Here is a 17,715-nt window from a genome sequence, read left to right as displayed (position 1 = left end):
TGGTAAAAATTTTATTAATTTGGTAAACACATGTTTGGCATAAACAAATAAAATTGAAAAGCTCAGCAAATGAACACATTGATTTTTGTTTGATGATGGATGTTGATGGTGTGGCTGATGTGTTGGTGGTTTTATGTGATGTGTGAGTTTCTTTAACCAAAACCATTTTACAATATCTCATTACCTGAGTCATCTAGAAAAATAGGAAAAAAATAGGTTAGCTATGTGTTGAAATGATTTATATTAGGCACTGGGTTAATCCGCAAATTGTTTGCACCTAAAAATAAAACAAAAATTGCATATTAATTTTATTGTTTAATAATGGGTGGAATGGAATGTGCTTTTTCACTGCTTTTGTATCTGCGTAATTATGTGAAAATAAAGCCTGGTATTAAAATAATATCTGAAAGTGCTCGAAAAACAGGCACATATCTAGACACTTATTATTGCCACCAGAATTAATAGAAAATGCATTAACACAACACACTTTTAAAAGCACATTTCTAGTGCAGGCTGCTGTTTTCGCTTTTGGGAGTCGGCCTGTGCCGAAACAATTAACTTATTTCGAATTTCAAATTAACTTTGGTTTAATATCACTGTGGCTTTTGCAAGCTTTTTCAGCTTTTTGCTGCTTTTCGTTGCTCATTTGCATCTCAGCCCACGGCCAACGCACCAAAAAGCGTCCACACGGCAACACAATCGACACTGCACTGGTTGCCTGGGTCTAGCTTACGGATTTTCAATCCTCAAGTCCTCGATTCCGAAACGCAGCTGCATCTGAAAATGCTCCTCTGTCTGCATCTGTGAGAGAGTGTGTGCGAGTATCTGTGTGTGAGCGCGTGTGTATCTGTTGCACAGCAAGTGTAGCCTGCCTGCTTTTTGGGATCGGCTTCATTTCGAATCCTTGATTTATTTTCGGGTTTTCTACCTAAACGGCTCAACAGTTGTTGTTGTGGGTTGATAGTTGTCCCTTCTTCTCTTTCTATTTGTAGAAAACTGCAATGCCAAAAACTTTCTCTGAGAGAAAAACCACTCTCTGCCTCTCTAAGCGAGGGGAGAGAGTCAAAGCATTTCCACCAGGCGCAGTTGAATACATATAAACACAGCTTCCGGTGGTGTTTTCCATGTTTATTTTCCGATTTCAAATGCATCTGTTCAAATTACATGTAGAATGCTCAAGGTCAAGTTGGATTGGATGCGTTCCAGAACCAAGATTAGTATCCTCTACAAGATCTGTTTATACATACTTAGATACATTTTGGATTTTAAACTTGTGGATTTGAATTTTACTTTAAGTAAAAACATTAGGATCGCCCCAAGCCCGGAATATTTTTATACTTTTTGGATCCCTACTTAAAGTTCTAAAATGAATAAAAAAATAACTTTTGGTTTCAGGAATATAAATCTGATTATTTTTGAGTCATAATTAAATGTCTAATCTGATAAAAAATTTGTTCCGTATTTCAAAAATGTACAATTTTTAGAAAACTGTTACACAAAGCAGCTTAAACACTTTTACATGCTTAAAAATAAATATTATTTTTGTTCAGTATTTAAGTTCTCATATTTAATTGTCACAATAATAAAGATTAAGACTGTTAGACACAAATAAAGCCTTCATAAGTTTTTTATATTTGAATATTCCGTGTCTAGTAATTATCTTATCATTCATAGCTTTTATTCTAAGGATCAGATTATTCTTGACATCATTTGAACAACACCTTTGCCTTGATACTCTTTTACAGAAAATTGTAATTTGAAATGCATTAGCTATCGACTGAAGAAAACTTAAGACCAGATAGGTCGTAAATAGACGCACATATGCTGGGTTTTTCCAGAACTCCAGCTTGAAGCGCTTCCTTCTGGAAATATCTTTAGACGCACGCACGCACAATTATCTTGTCGATCAAGGTCTACCGACTATTTTCCAAGAATGTCCCACACAAATAGCTTGAAAACCAGCCCCTAAAACTTGTGTGTCCTGTGCATTTGGGTAGATACTTCGAATCGATCGGGCCAGGCTTTGCGAAGGCAAAGCCCAAAAGGAGAGACCGATAGGGCAAGCAGGCAAAATTGGAAAAATTGGAAAAATCGGGAAAATCACGTGGGAAGCCCGACTGCAAAAGCCGCACCAGCGGAGATACATATATACATATGAACACAGATGTAGATACAAAGCAGGCAGCGGGCAAACTGGGTTCAGGCAGTGGAAAATGTGAAACTTATTTTTAGAAAAACACACAAACACATCAAATAGATCCTGATTTATGTGTGCGCAAATGTTTTTCCAATGCATTTCGGGATTTGTGTGGGCGAGAGCGTGAGATGCACGGATGGTATAGAACGTGTATCTATGAGATACATCTCTCGTTCGAGGACAAAAGATCCTGAAGTACAGTTAGTGTGTGGTTGGCCGACTCTTGAGGGAAGGGATTTTCCTTTTGGCACTGCAGTGCAGATTCAAGGGCATCAACCACCCAACTATTGTTACCAAAACCTGTTTGGTTAAAGGATTATTATTATTCCTTTCGGGTATTTGCCGATCCATATCAACTTGTCTGGATTTCCGAATCCCAGTGCAGTTTTTACAGGAAAATTACAAAAACTGAATGGCTTTGAAATATAATCAGGTACTTGCAGGAATTTGCTTCCTTTGTCTGCAACACATTTGCCAATTACCAGATAAAGAAGATATAAAACTGAAATAATACAAAAACAAATTAATAAAATAAAACAATAATAAATACGGAATATACCAACCTCTTTTTAGAAAACCGCCCAAGCAAAAGTCCACAGAAAACTTTAACGAAATGATTTAAAAAATGAATACATAAATAAAGTAAAGTGAGCATAATAAAAACCATGGGTATTTTCTACCTCCTTTTAATATCAAGCTTTCTTTTTTATTAGCAATAAGTATAAAAACTGTTTAGTTGGACCTCGTTTACTGTATGGATAATAACCGCTACCTATTATCTACCTATGATACATCATATTATTTAACCAGTAACTTCTAGTCAAAAATGCTTTTCCAAAAGAGTACATTTATGCACTTGACTTTACCTCTTAGAAATTGGACAAGCTTACACTTATTTAATAGGTATGCAACAATTATATTTTACGTTTTTTGGTCATTTAAATTTGGTTGAATTTCTTGTTAAGCAAAGTTAGTATCCATATGGGCTCGAATAAGTTCTAGGAATTGAACTAGTTTAAATGATATAAATTATGTATCAATTGTTAATACAAAACTGCCAGTTCTGATAATAATCCCTTTTCTGGAATTAAGTTGGATTTAAATAAAACGAATTGAAGTATTATCCTATTAGTGGAAATATTTGACTTAGTGTTTTCAAAGTTAAATTGGATTCAGTTGAATAGCAAGCATTGGAGTTACTCCTTAAAAACATTAACGAAATAGTTATAGAATGACATGAAAAATATATCTTCGAATCCGAATGAGGTAAAACTGAAAGTGTGTCTAAATGAGCACGGAGTGCTCCTTGCGCATGTGTTCATTCAGAAAGGCCTGGGATCGACAGACGCGGGAGCAGAGTGGACATCGGTTGGACTCGTATTTGGGTGACCTCTTCGCTGCGTAGCGCGGAAGCTTCCGTCCAGGAACCAGGGCACTGTTGTCAATGTTACTCATGTTCTGGACGAGATGCTGCAGCGATCTAGCCGTGGAAATGGAGGCCAGTTGCTGCAGGGCTATCATGGCATCCGAAGTGGCCATGGCTTTCTTGAGACTCGTCGCATTGTCCAAGTCCGTGGGCTCCTCATTCTCCTCGCTCTTCTGCTCCAAACTGACCTCTTCTGCCTGCTTGGGCCGAACTGCAGCCACTTTCTGCTTTGAAGTGCTTGGGAAATCTGGCGAGGAACCAGAGCTTTCCTGGGTGCGCAGATTATACTTCCTCTCCACGGTGATCACTGAAACGAGAGAACAAGTCCCAGGAAATCAAAATAAAAATACAAATCATAAGACTTAACAAACGGAATTATGTAAAAGCTGAATGAAATGGAACATAAAATTAATTACTGCGCGATGTACATTCAAACAAATCAGTCTCATTCATACGTACATACATGTATTTACAATAAAACTAAAAGCTATAAGCAAACTTAGAACTTCAAGAACTAATATAAAAAGATTCGCATTCGTTAGGACAAGACATTCGCTTGTTTTCCACTATTTATTTACAAAATCCGTATATTTTATCTTTTGGCATCAACGAGAACTGGTCTAGTAATATTTATAATTATTTGTTGTAACAAAACTTAAATGAATTCATCAAATTCGTGCTCGATTTTGATTTCAGACGTATATGGGTAGTTGGATTCGTCATCGGTGCCCGCGGGAGTGATCGTGGCCACCTCATCATCCATATTGGCATCGAGCGATACATTTTGTCCGCTCGTCGTCTTTGGCTTTTGCTTTGACAGGGGCTCCAGGAAGAGTTCGGCATCGTGAAGTTTCTTATGGCGATTTAGGTGGGATCGTCGCTTGAACCACTTGAGGCAGAAGTCGCACTGGAACCTCTTGAAGTCCTGGCACTCCTCGCGCTGGTGCAGCATCAGTCGGCTCAGGGTGTTGTAGTAGCGGCCACATTGGCACAGGAGCTGATTCTTCGGGCCATGACGCACAAAATCTGGAGACAGATAGGAAAAACAAAGATGGGAATGCGATTGCTTAGGCCTTTCCGTACAGCTAGCTACACTAGGCACACACTTCAGAGGATTGGTTTCAGTACAGACTAGTTTGATGAATACGGGGCTAGTGGTGATGAATACAACAAATTGGTTTTAGTTTGACATTTTTATTGGCTGATAAATGATTGGACTACTTAATACTATACGAGTCAATTCAAAAGTATAGACCTTTTTCGGTTGATCCAGCCATCGAATTGCCTCCAGCTCATGATCTCAATCCACGTGTTTGTCCTAGAGAAAAGAGAGAACCCTATTAGTGTTGGTTTTTAAGGTGTACATCGCTACTAATTTAATGACACTGTCTTCCATTTGATTGTAAACATTTATTTATTCGTACTTTCACATACATGGTAAATACGCAGTGGTTGGTTGGGTAATGTTTTTAAAACGTCATCTAGGGTATAGTGTTCGAGTTTAAAATACTTAAACTTACGCTTGCTTGGCTTGAGCTGATGCGAGATTCATTCTACAATTTGAGCAATTCAACTTGGCCTCGACTTGACGGCGCGTTTCGATACTCAGTCCAACTAGCTTAATGAATTATAGATTACATTTCGAGATCATAACTTTGGCTATAGTACAAACAGTTTACTGACTACTTGGGCCAAGACATATTTTGGGAGATTTAAAAATTTGGATAGAAGTGCTTAGGTCGGTTCTAAAACACTATATACAAGGGATCAATTGAGATATATTCTCTTGTACATGAACTGATTTGCTACGTACTTCAGAGGAACTAAAATTGAAAAAAAAAATGGCATTGACATCCAAACAATTTTATAAACCCCCAAAACTATCCGTCGCCCGTGTAAATTCATAGGTTTAGAGTAAGAATTCATCACACAATATGGTAACTCACAACAACAAGTGCTAAACTGAGACTACGAATGCTAAAACATCTTAGTGTAACTCGATCTAGGTTCCAAGGATTGCCTCGCCGGAATCGGCATGTTTCTGGTTCATATGCTTGCGCAAGTCCGACCTGTACTTGCACTTGTGGGGGCAATGGGGACATTTGAGATTCGGCTCCACGCCACACTCGTAGTTCTTGTGGCGCTTGAGGGATCCCTTGATCTTGTAGGTCTTGCCACACACATTGCACGCGTACTTGCAGTCGTCCTGTTGCAACGTCATGGTGGTGGCTGTGTGGATGATATTGGACATTCCGTTTATGTACAGCTTTTCCTGCGACTGATTAACCGCCTCCCCATCACCGTGAATTTTTTCAATCACATAACCCTCGTCGTCGAGCAGATGCTCCTCCTCATGCTGGTCGACCTTCATGGCCTCCAGTTCGAGCTCCCGCTCAGCCTCATCGGCATCGGCCAGCAGCAAGCCGGACTCATGTGTGGACACCACTGTGGTGGTGGCACTCTGCGGTGCCATGGCAATGCTGGTGGCCCCGTACTGCATTACGTCGCGCAGGAGCATCTTGTCCTCCAGCCTGGAGGTGTCTATTTTTATGTACTCCTGTCGCGCATGCGTCTGTGGCTGCTGGATGGTCAAGTGCTGTCGATGTTGCTGCTGATGCGACTGATGTTGCTGCTGGGGATGCTGCTGGGGATGCTGCTGATGCTGCTGCTGGTGTTGCTGCTTCACAATCTGTATGGTTGTAGCCTGCGGCTTGTGCAGCAAACTGGTCGTGTTGGTGTTTGTTGTGGCATTCTTGGTGAGCGCCGGTATGGTGTACTGTATATTGCCCACCGGATTACCGAGATCGTCGGGAGGCAGCTCCACCACCACAGTGGCTCCCGTGAGCAGACTTGACCCACCATTGCTCAGAGTGGTGGCCGTGGTGAGAGTCTGATTAGGTGCAGCACTCGCAATCGAATAGGGCACCGTCTCCAGAATAGTCCAGTAGCCGTCTGCAAGTAGCCGGGAAAAGAGAAAAAGACACTGGTTAGTCATCCGCCGGATGATTAACTCTAGATTGGTTTCTATAATTACTTGTAAGCATTAACAAGTGTGTAAGCTGCAAGGCCGTCCAATTGGTTACTTGGATATGTTTTTGATTTTGGTGGAGAGTGTGGACTTGATTGAGGGATTATAAACGTGGGCTTGTTTGGGTTTTGCTTTCACGCATATATGATTCGTATGCTTTATTCTTAATTGCTTGCATTTACAATGTATTATTAAAACATTTACAAATTCTTGCTTTACGTTTGCTATGCTTCATAGGACACCAAGAACTATCATTACAGTCGTTTATGTGGTAGGTATATCGAATTTTTAAATGTATAACTGAGGAATATATATGTGTGTGTTTGATTAAACGTGGCAAACTAATGGCGCTTTAAGTCTTTGACTGCTTTGCATGCGAAAGCCCTAATTGCTGGCAAGAATATTTGAGTTTTGAGAACACCAACCACAGTAGAACTAAACATTTAATTTTCCATATAGTATCTGCATATAGTACGTATCGATTTTATGTGTATAAATAAAATGGTCTTTGACCGTTTTGCGGCTAACTAAAGACAGTTAAAATGAAACGAAAAGATAAAAAAAACGGAATGCGCTCAGATAAAATGGTATAAAAAGTAAAACGTAAAAAGTTCATTAAGTAATTTGTGCAGGAATGTGGACCAGCTTTTCCACAGCAATTGGGTTCGGTTGGGTTGGTTATGGTTTTGGAGGATTGGAGGTAGCTACTACTTGGAAAAGCAACTATTGTCATTTTTCATTTGGTAAACATTTCACATTACGCCTCTCGAGCGGCTGCTCTTGGGTTGTCAAAACTCCGCTTCCTAGCCATCGTCGTCGTAGTCCTCGTCATCCTCCTCGCTTTCCTGCAAAACCGGCACCGCTGTGATCGTCAGATCCCTGCCGGCGAAATCGAAATTGATCTCGCAAAGGGCGGCAGCGACATCGCTGTCCATGCCGCCGGCATCTCCATCACCATCTCCATCTGGATCACCATCGTCGCCATCGACGGCCTCCTCGTCGTTGCTCATATCGTCCTCGTTGCGTATCACATACAGGCTCTCCTCGTCGTCCCTGGATTGCTCGTAGAGCATGCAGTGCTTGCGCTTTGCGTGCCGCAGGACATGATCCTTGCGTCGCGATCGATACTCGCACGACACGCACTTGTACTTCTTCTGCTTGAGGCAGTACTTGCGCACATGCTCCTGCAGCTTCTGATGGGACTTGTAGTAGCGGTTGCAGTGTTTGCACTGCATGAAAGAGTCCCTAGGCAATCCTCCGCCTCCTCCGCCACTAGAAACCGCACCACTGTTCGAGGTGTTTTTCGCATGGGAGTTGGTGGTGCTGCTACTGGTGGTGGTGGTGTTATTGTTGTTGAGATGGTAGCCGTAGAACTCGTCGTTAGCATTGGCAGTTGAGCCCGGATTGGCACTGGTTGAGGTGTCCACGCCCAGAAGACTGCCAAGGATCGGGTAGATGTCTGCTGGTCAAAACACACGGGATACACACAGCATGGAGGTGTCGAATCAAAATAAAAGGAGAACAAACCAAAAAATTAATAGTGGGCCGAAAGCTGAGCACACATAAACTTAAATTAGTTAAATTAATCAAATAATATTGAGAACTTAGTGTTTGTTGGCTTCTACCCAAGAGACGCTGAACGATGAATGTTGTTGAATTATGAGTCTAGTTGATTGAGTTGTTGAGTTTTGGTTCATTTGGTTCTTGCAGATGAAGTTTTAGCAGCTTTTGGGAGGCGGTTGATGATGTTTGTTTGATGAAGATGCGGTAATGGATGGATGACACAATCCCCAGCAGAGTTACACGAATGCACCACATATACAAAAGCCACTCAAGCACTTCTCTAAACAAAAGCATCGAAACATATGTACAAAAACAATAAGATTATAGAGATCACAAATCAAATGTCGGTGTTGTTGTGTTGTTGTTGGTGTGATTTTCAAAACTACAACAATACAGCAAATTAAATTACATATGTTCATATCATATATTTGGTTTTGTCAGTATAACTAAGCTCAGTTAACTTTCAGTATAATAACATTGATTAGCAGGTGGGGCCACTCAAGGTTTCCTCGGTCTCCTTCTGAATTGTTCGCCCTTCAGTTTTTCCAATACACCTAGAAAAAGAGAAAAGGTACTATTAGTTCGAGTTAATAATTATACTAGTATTTCACTGCATTCTTTTGTTGATGCGCTGGAAAAAGAGAATGTTCAAACAGCATTTAAAGGTAGTTTTGGATGTTTTCTATTTTTTAATATATTTTTAAATTTAGTTTTTATTTCTTGTTTTGTTTTTGCCTGTTTACTTATACAAATAAATCGTTTTACTCGTTAAACATTTAAAATAGTTTTACAAATTTTGTTAAGGCGTTTTCTCGGCTTTATACACAATTACATAATTAAATTTACTTTGAATTCGGACTAACATTTCTTCATTCCATTTAAATTGGTTTAAGCACACTTTTCATAGTCTAACTGGCATTTTGAATGTCGTTTTCATTTTCATAAATATATATTGATTACTATTTTCAATTTGTTAATCTAAATTGCAGTGCAAAAAGCAATGTGATTCATTGTCGTATTGTATACATTTTTGTAAACTTTTTTCGTTGGCGCAATCTTAGCTAAATAACAAAATGTTCCAACATCAATCGGTTTACGTTTCCTTTTTTTATATGCTTTTTTACACATTTTTTCTGCGCGTTGCTTTTATTTTCAACATTTACTATTCGTTAAGCGTGCGTAAACAGCAATCAACAATCATTTCTAACTTCCTTTTTCGTTAACTTAAAGCTATGTTTTACTTGATTTATTGTGTATGCGTGTGCTATTTATTGAATTCCCCATTTTGTATTATTAGTTTTTTCGAAATAATATTAGAATAAACAAAAAAAACGAATCAGAAAATGTAGCTTAATGAAGAGAAACAAAATATCAGATTTTCTTAGACATATGTCGCAACTATTATTTTATTATTTATGTGTGTTGTTTGTGTATTGTGTGTGTATGTGTTTGAAAAGAAAGCCTTTCTCTTGTCCATTACCCAACCTATTGCCCTCCCACTTCTTTCATCTTATCAGATCCGATCAGATCAGATTTGATCAGATCTGATCTATGCTTCGTTTCATTTCAATCACAATTAATCACATCGATTCCTTTATATGTTTGTATGTTTCTTTGTATCTATATGTAGATATATTTTGCTTTACATATAATTTTACATTCACAGCTCCTTGTTTACAACTTTTTTTTAACGTGTATTTTGTGTGTTTGGGGTGTGTTTTGGGTTTTTATAAATCTTTCATATTGTTTATATAACAGAATAAGATACATATTAGTAGAAATAGAGTTATCTGGGTTAGTACAATTTCTCGAAAAATATTTCACGACCATCTCATATTGTTCTCAAACTCGAACGAATCGCCTGCGAACATGTTTGGGGTGTGTTTGGTGATTTAGTGTTAGTAAATTATTAATCAAATTATATTAAAATTTATCACATGCTTTTTTTTAACATTTTAACTATAACGACTCGAAAGTGTTGCCATTTCGGACCAAATTCAACTGCATGGTCTCGTGTGTCTTGGATTTAATTACAATCGTTAATATTTGGTTCATTTCGAGTCCATCACATGCGCTGTTGATAAATTATAAAATATGCATAGTAGGTGAATCCATGTGCTTCGCCTTACTCTTGTTGTAACAAAAATTATATGTAATTAAAATTATTATGTTTATAGATAAATAAGAACCACAACCTTAGAAGATAGTTAATTAGATCGCATCTAGAATATTATTTATACAAAACGGATACAATTATTGAATTTCGTGTAGTGCTCTTGTTATACATAAATCTAACAAAATAATAAGCAAAACTCTCAAGAAACTGACTAGCGCAAGAAAGCGATTAAAAAATATACATAGTTATTAAAGTAAGAATCAAAGATGATAACCAAATGTTTCTTTTAATTTATAACGAATTTAATTTAGAATTTCCTCACCTAATTCGAATACTGACTGATAAAAATTTTGTTTTTTCTTTTCTTTTCTTATCTTGCTTCGTTCGTTTTTGTTATAACAATTTAAACAATTTCGTTTAATATTCGTACATATTTTTTGTGTCGATTTGTGCCAATTTGTTGCCTGTTTTTTAATTTACTTCTTTATCACATTTTTTGTGTGGCACAAACTTTAAAACTGACAACAAATTATGGTATGCGTCCCCCCCTCTAAGTGATTTTTCATTTTTTGTTATGTCAAAATCTTGTTTATGAAGTACCTAAGAAAGTTTGTTATACATTTAAGCTCTTTGTTTGTATATCAACAATTATCAAAACTTCAATTCATGTTTTTGTGTCTGTGTCTGCATGGGTGAAACAAACGTTCGTTAATATATCTAAATGTTATCGTTTTAAACAAGACCGCACTGCAATATTTTAGGATGCTCTTCCAATTTTGACAAAAGAAAATTATTTTAAAAAAGGTAAAATATACAATTACGTTTACTATTAATTACAATGAGGACTATATTCATTATATCACATACCAATTTATATTTCTGACTGTGACTCGATGCGAGTTCCCCCAACCCGTTTACTTTGCCAATTTCTAAATCCTTTTTCACACTCCCATATGCTGCTCGTTTATATTTATATTAACGTTATTTAAAAATAATTAATAACTGCTTTAGTTTGCTTTAAAAACGGTTTGCTTTGCGTAGAGGCGCCAGAACCCAAAGCCACGCTAATTTTGATTTGTTTATCTCTTTTTGGTCAAATTAAAATTCCGCTATCACATATCGTGGTTCATAATTAAAACATACTCGTAATTTAAAAAACGTTTATGGAATGAGCACAAGATAAATTAATAAATTGTTTGCTTTGTTTTTTGTTTTGAAAAAGAGTAAATAGAGATCGTTGAGTTTCTACTATAAGCTATAATTTGTTATATATAGTATATGCATAATATATTGTGGTCTTTGGGGTGCGTACTCGTACCTAAGCAAACTTTTAACATTTTTATCGATGTGAGTTTGTGATAATAAGCAAACAAAAAATGTGTAAAGATAAAGAACACCGACTGCCCTTCATATCAGTTTTTTTTTCCCCTTTTTTTTCTTCTTATAATTTTTATTTTTTTTGGTGCCCGTTTCGTATTGCACATGATCTAGATCTAGTCGATTCAGATTGGGAAACTCCTTCTCTGGGGTCTAACTTAAGCTCTACATGTTGACTCTGTCTCTGACTGTGTTTTCCGTTTCTCCCTATAGATATAATTCATATCGCTATCAGCATGAAAGACGCGCGAGAGTGTCCTGCACTAGAAATTATACTATAATTAATGTGAATGTTTTTTATTTTGTTAGCGGTTGCGTTTGCTGTTGCTCTTGTTGCTGCTACAATAAAATGCATAATTTCCCCCATTTTCCGTATTTTCACCAAAATCAAGAAAAAGTTCATTGAGATCATTGAGTTTTCCTAAGGATTTACACACATCATGCAACATGCAGCGGCGCCTGGACTCTCGCGCGCCCCTCAAAATACATCGCCTGCTTCAATTCGTTAATTCTTCAACGCATCAATTCCTCAATTCTTGCCAATTCGAACCCAAAGTAATTAGAACTTTAAAAACTTCAAAAACTGTTACGGACAAAACTATCAAGATGGATTAAATGTGAACAAAAAAAACTTTAAGATGATCTAAGAATTAGAATTTGTTAATGTTCCTCTGTATATACATAGTTACGAGTTAGTGTAGTTGTATATATATAGATATATAATATATATATATATTTATAACTGAATATATATGTGTAAAAACGACTATATGTTTCAAGATCATTTGGAAAATTACACAAAACCGCGCTCTGGACTGGACTGAACTCTGTGTGATTAGGACTTTGGTCTCAGACTGAAGCAAACCCGGCACTAAGGACCCGAAACCTGGAAACCTGTGGTAGATCCCTACTATTCTCTAGATCCCCGATATACCGATACCGATACTGATCCCGGATCCGGCCCGGCAGTCACTAGTTTGAGAGCCTGGCGTCATCGGAGGCCGTTGCAGCATTTGTTGTATCATCGATGTTGGTGGGTGCGCATGTGCAGCACGAGATTGTGTTTGTGCTTCGACTTCTTGTGACAAATGGGGCACTCGAACTTGGGCTCCACGCCGCACTCGAATCGCACATGCCGATTGAGACTGTGCGGACGGGCGTAGGTGTTTCCACATCTATCGCAGGCATAGGCTCCACCGCCTCCACCTCCACCGATTCCCCCTCCTGCACCGCCGCTTCCTCCGCCACTGTTCCAGTTCCCTGCCACTGATCCACCAGCTGCTGCAGCTGCTGCTGCCGCCGCCGCTGCTGCTGCTGCCGAAGTGGAAGCTCCTCCTCCGGCGGCTGTTGAGGCACTTGTGTTGTTGGCCGCCAGACCAGCGGCAGCCGCAGCGGCCACAAACTGCACAGCCACACTGCTGGCCGAGTCCTGGCCAGGACCACTGCTGCTACTGTAGCGACGCGTGGGCGTATCGGGACGTGGCACCTTATCCGGCACAGCCGGATAAATTAGCTGCGGCAGGGCTCGTCCTTGAGGATGATGGCCGTGGTGATGGTGGTGGCCAAGGGGCAGGGTGGCCGGGGCACCGCTTTGGGCAGCAGCCAGCAGGACTTTGGCCAGGTCAATGCGCAGATCGCAGGGCTCCATGCTATCCTCGTCGTTGCTGTCATCGTTATCGCCATTGCCATGGCGCGGCTGCATCTTGGGCACCAGCAGGCTACCCGGGCAGTGGGCGGTGGGCGTGACTCGGCCGCTTTCGTGCTCATTGTGATCTTCCTGACCGCTGCCCGGCTCGAACTTGATGACCGGCGTTCCAATGGGACTATTGTAGGGACTGGACTTAATGCCCAGCAAGTTGTAGCTGCGACGGTTGGGCGACAAACGGCCGAATTCTGAGAAAAGTGGTTAAAATATAAAAAATAGAAGAAATATCATTTTAGTTGGTTGAATTTGCAAGCTATTTTAAAAGATTTGTATCAGTTTTCTGTTGAGTAAAAATCATAATCAGACCTATTACTAACTGAAAATAAATAAAGTATGGAGTTTTACCGTAGTTGTTTTGAGTCGTTTGTTTACTTGGTTTTGAGTTAAATATGTTGCTTTAGTGAGACATGGTGCTGTATGGAGTGGAGTGAACTGGATTGGAGTGTGGGTGGTGTGTAGATGTCAGTGTTTCTGTGTGTATGTGAGCTCGTGTAAGTAGGCTGCAAAATTAAATTTGTATTAAATATAAAATTAAAACACAATGAATACATCGAGAATGTTGAGTAAAACACTTTAACGGAGCTAAGCAAAAATAAACATAAACTTCTTGTTCAAGTTACAAGTGATAAATGGCTTCAAAATCAAAGAGTTTCTCCGATAATTATTTAAGAAATGTATGTTGGGTGGTTAGTGACAAAAACACTTAATAGTACTAGTGGAGGGCAGGACGCATTACTCGCAGGACTTGGAAATCTACTCCCGGTTTCCAGTGCCCGAAGTGTTCTCGTCTCGCTTTATCGCTTTAAAAATACGCATGCAATATTAAAGTGTAATGGAAATCATAATACAAAAGTCAGGTAAACTTAAAAGTTCTCGATAGAAGTATTTGGAAAAAAATATCTATACAAACTAAGTTTTTCTTTGTTCATTTTCATATTTTAATTTTTAAATAAATTAATGCTATGTATGCATTGTAATTTGTTTCACACGCTTCACAATCGCTTGGAAGAAGGCAGATAGATAGATATATAGATATATATAGATGGCTAGATAGGTAAAAGAAACTTAAAGTTAAACCTTCGACAATACAAACGAATGGAGTAATACTAAAAAAAAGGTCAAACTACAAATCTAATAGGTCTCATACATTGTTATGTAAATTATAATTACTTCGTCTAACAATTACATATATATATATAAAGTCTAAGTAGGATACATAATTATGCATATCTATAATGTATAATAGTATTTATATAGGTTGTAGTAGTTAAGCATGCAAACAACAATAAGAGAGGGAAGAGGCAACACCATGAATCGCGTTGTTTGGCTGGCGCTCATCGGTCAAGATCAACATCATCATCATCAACATCACATCAATCCATCCACCTGAAATATAGATCTGATTAGTATAGATTCTAAGTAAGTGAACGCATTGCCTAAAAACTTTTATTTCAAAAGGGGTGGGGAAAGGGTGGAGAATATAGGGGATGTGGAGTGGCGATCGAGTTTTACCTGGATGATGGGGAATGAAGAACGGTTCTATATTAAAATAAGTACAACATGGGGTTTCGGTATTTTGTTTTTGACATTTGCTTTTAATTGTATTTCGAATTTTCTTTCGGGTGTGTTTTGGTTTTAAATACATTTAGCCGGCAATAATTACGATTCATCAGTTTATTGGAAATACATAGTTGTAATCGTACTCAATCAATATAATGGTATTCTCTCTTGCAACTTCATAGAGGTATTTGTCATTTTTTTTTTCCTTTACATTACAATTTGTTAAGGTAATTTGATGGTACAACTCTCGGGTTTCAGTGCCGTTCGTGGTTCGTGATTCTGTTCATTAAATCTAACAATTTTCAAAGCATACATGCGCTGATGATATTTCGAATTAGGGTTTATAAACATTGTCTTTATCAATTAGGTTTAATTTTTGTCTAAAATTGAAAATATTATATCTCATTATCGTTTCGTTTTGACTAGATAATCATTTTTAGTTAATAATCATTATTATATAAGCATAACTTAGTGACCAGAAATAAAGTTTTTAAAAATGTTTCTAACAAATTAAAAAAATTATTGCGTATGCAAACATAATACAAAATCAAAAAGATTATTATTATTTTTATAATTAAGTATCTTTGGAGGGGCATTTGTTTTACCTTCATGCCATGCATACAGTTAGGGTTTTTTATTTAAATAATAATATTATTACAAAATTTTCCCTTCTTTTTATTTATTTTTTTGCTTGTAGTGTTTGTAGCACACCAAAAACAAATTTAGCTGATGACTAGTTTTATATATCTTCTTTTTGGTTTGGTTTCGTTATTTTTTTTCTTTCTTTTTTCTGGGAAAAAATTTACACATATTTATAAAGATTAGGTTTAAATTTGTTGAGAATTTGCTAAAGCAATACAGTATTCTTTGTTTTGCATGTATTTTTGTTCAATGTATTGCAAACTACTTCTAGTTTCCTCCACGGCAACACCGGCTTCGTTCAACGAAAATAAAGAAATCGTAAGGGGTCCCGGTCCCCACAGTTCCGATGGGCCCATAAAACTCAACTCGAAGGATTTACCAAGATTTGCACTAGCAGAATATTTGTTTCCAAAGCCGTTCCTTAGCCGCGGCCTGCGTTTTGTACAAGTCCAAGTCTCTCCTAAGCACTATCGTTCTGGAACACCAAGGTGTAGGTGCTACTGGTGCTGCTGCCGCTGTTGTTGTTATTACTGCTGCTGACCGGAACTGTGGTTCCATTGCCAACGCCCATAACGACAGGCAAGTTGCCACCGGCCCCGGGTTTCTTTTCCTCCTCGGCATCCTTCTCGCGATCACGACACTTGGTGTTCAGGTGACGCTTCAGATTGCTGTGGACATTGGTGGCATAGCCGCACATCTTGCTGCAGAAGTAGCGGGGTGGCAGGCCGCATTCGTTCTTCAAATGACACTTGAGACTGTTCTTCCACTTGTAGGTTCGATTACAGTTGCGGCACACCCACGGCTTCTCGATATCCGCATTGTAGATCATGTCAGCGGAGTGCTCCAGCGACTCCTTGCGTGTGCGCTTGTTTTGGACCAGTACGCGATAGCGATTGTCGTCCGAGTGCGACCAGTGCAGGTCGAGATTCTGGCCCTTCACGGGCAGTCCTAACTTGTTGCTCATCAGCGTGCAATTGTTCGGGGTCAGGGAGCCACTGGTTCCCGCGCCTGACATCATCTGCTTGGGTGCCGAGATCGTCGTAATGGTGGCTGGTATGGCGGGCAACTTAATCTGCAGCGACTGACTGGTGGGCTGAAGCTGCAAGTGTTGCAGATGCTGCTGCTGCTCGAGCAATTGCTGCTGCTGTTGGGCACTTAGAACGATCTTCTTGACGGCACCCGCACTGCCACCTCCAGGGAGCAGAGATCCAGCCATTTGCTTCTCATTCGATTGCTTGGCGTGCTTCTGAGTCGCCGCAGCTGTGGTCAGTAGGTCGTCATCATCGTCGTCGTTGTCCATTAAATAGCTATCCTCGAACTCCTCATTCTCGATCTTCACAGCATCGTAGGTCCAAGACAATGGACTGCCCAGCTTCAGGTCATAGTCGAAGGTGTTCTCATCCTCAATAGCCTCATTGCAAACGGCATCGTCTTCATCTTCGTTGAGCGGCATGCTTTCAGGGTTCTCGATCTTCACAATCACCTCGGTCATGGTGTCATCGATGCTGTCCAGCTCCACGCCAGCAGCCGCCAGAGCAGCGGCCGATGCGGCATCCACATTGCAGTTGCTCGAAGAGCTCTTGTTACCATTGTTCGCCGGCGTAATGCAGGCAATGGTTGTGCGTCCAATGCTCCCGATACGAGTCACCGTTTGGGTTAGCGTCTGGGTCAAACTACTGTTGTTGTTGTTAATGTTGCTGCTGGCGATGGCCGCCGCCGCCTGTTTGGCTGCAATTGTTGCTGCTGCTGCTGCAGCTGCCGCCGTGGACGTGGTCGTGGATTTGGTTGTCGTCGAAACTTTGGGCCGGATCGGCGTCGACGTTTTGTTAGTGGTTTTAGCATCGCTTATGAGTGATTTTTTGGACTGAGTTAGTTTGTCTGAAGGTTAGTTGTTTGTCGGTTGTTTATTTTTTGTTTTTTGTTTTGTTTGTTTGGTTAGTCATGAAATAGAAATTGGGAATGGTGGAAGTTAGTAAATCTTGTCAATAAATGAGTGTAATCGTTGGATAATGAGTAAGAAACTTATGATGTGTCTGTGTGTGCTCAGCAACAAAACAAAATGTAAGACTGTAAAAGAAAACAAAGTTATTGGAAAGTTCAA

The 17,715-nt window shown here is 39.3% G+C and overlaps 1 protein-coding gene across 8 annotated transcripts in view; it reads right to left on the bottom strand.

Moving 5' to 3' along the window:
* The window catches only part of LOC120444518 (longitudinals lacking protein, isoforms F/I/K/T), a 60,964-nt gene that overhangs the window by 2,267 nt on the left and 40,982 nt on the right, over positions 1-17,715 (bottom strand). The window contains exon 6 of one of the 8 annotated variants that reach the window (XM_039624258.2): positions 2,882-3,930. The exons of 1 other annotated variant lie outside the window; for it this stretch is intronic. In XM_039624258.2, the coding sequence (XP_039480192.1) occupies positions 3,482-3,930 (449 nt within the window). In that variant the 3' untranslated portion in view covers positions 2,882-3,481. Of the gene's footprint in view, positions 1-2,881; positions 3,931-4,263; positions 4,650-5,610; positions 6,576-6,771; positions 8,111-9,325; positions 13,601-14,711; positions 17,682-17,715 lie in introns of those variants that run through there. 6 more of the 8 variants (XM_039624259.1, XM_039624250.1, XM_039624254.2 and 3 more) reach the window with 6 other exon arrangements.

The sequence above is a fragment of the Drosophila santomea genome, chromosome 2R (assembly GCF_016746245.2).
Source record: "Drosophila santomea strain STO CAGO 1482 chromosome 2R, Prin_Dsan_1.1, whole genome shotgun sequence".
Lineage (NCBI taxonomy): Eukaryota > Metazoa > Arthropoda > Insecta > Diptera > Drosophilidae > Drosophila > Drosophila santomea.
Note: the sequence above shows the minus strand (reverse complement) of the source record. Positions and strands in the feature narration are given on the sequence as shown.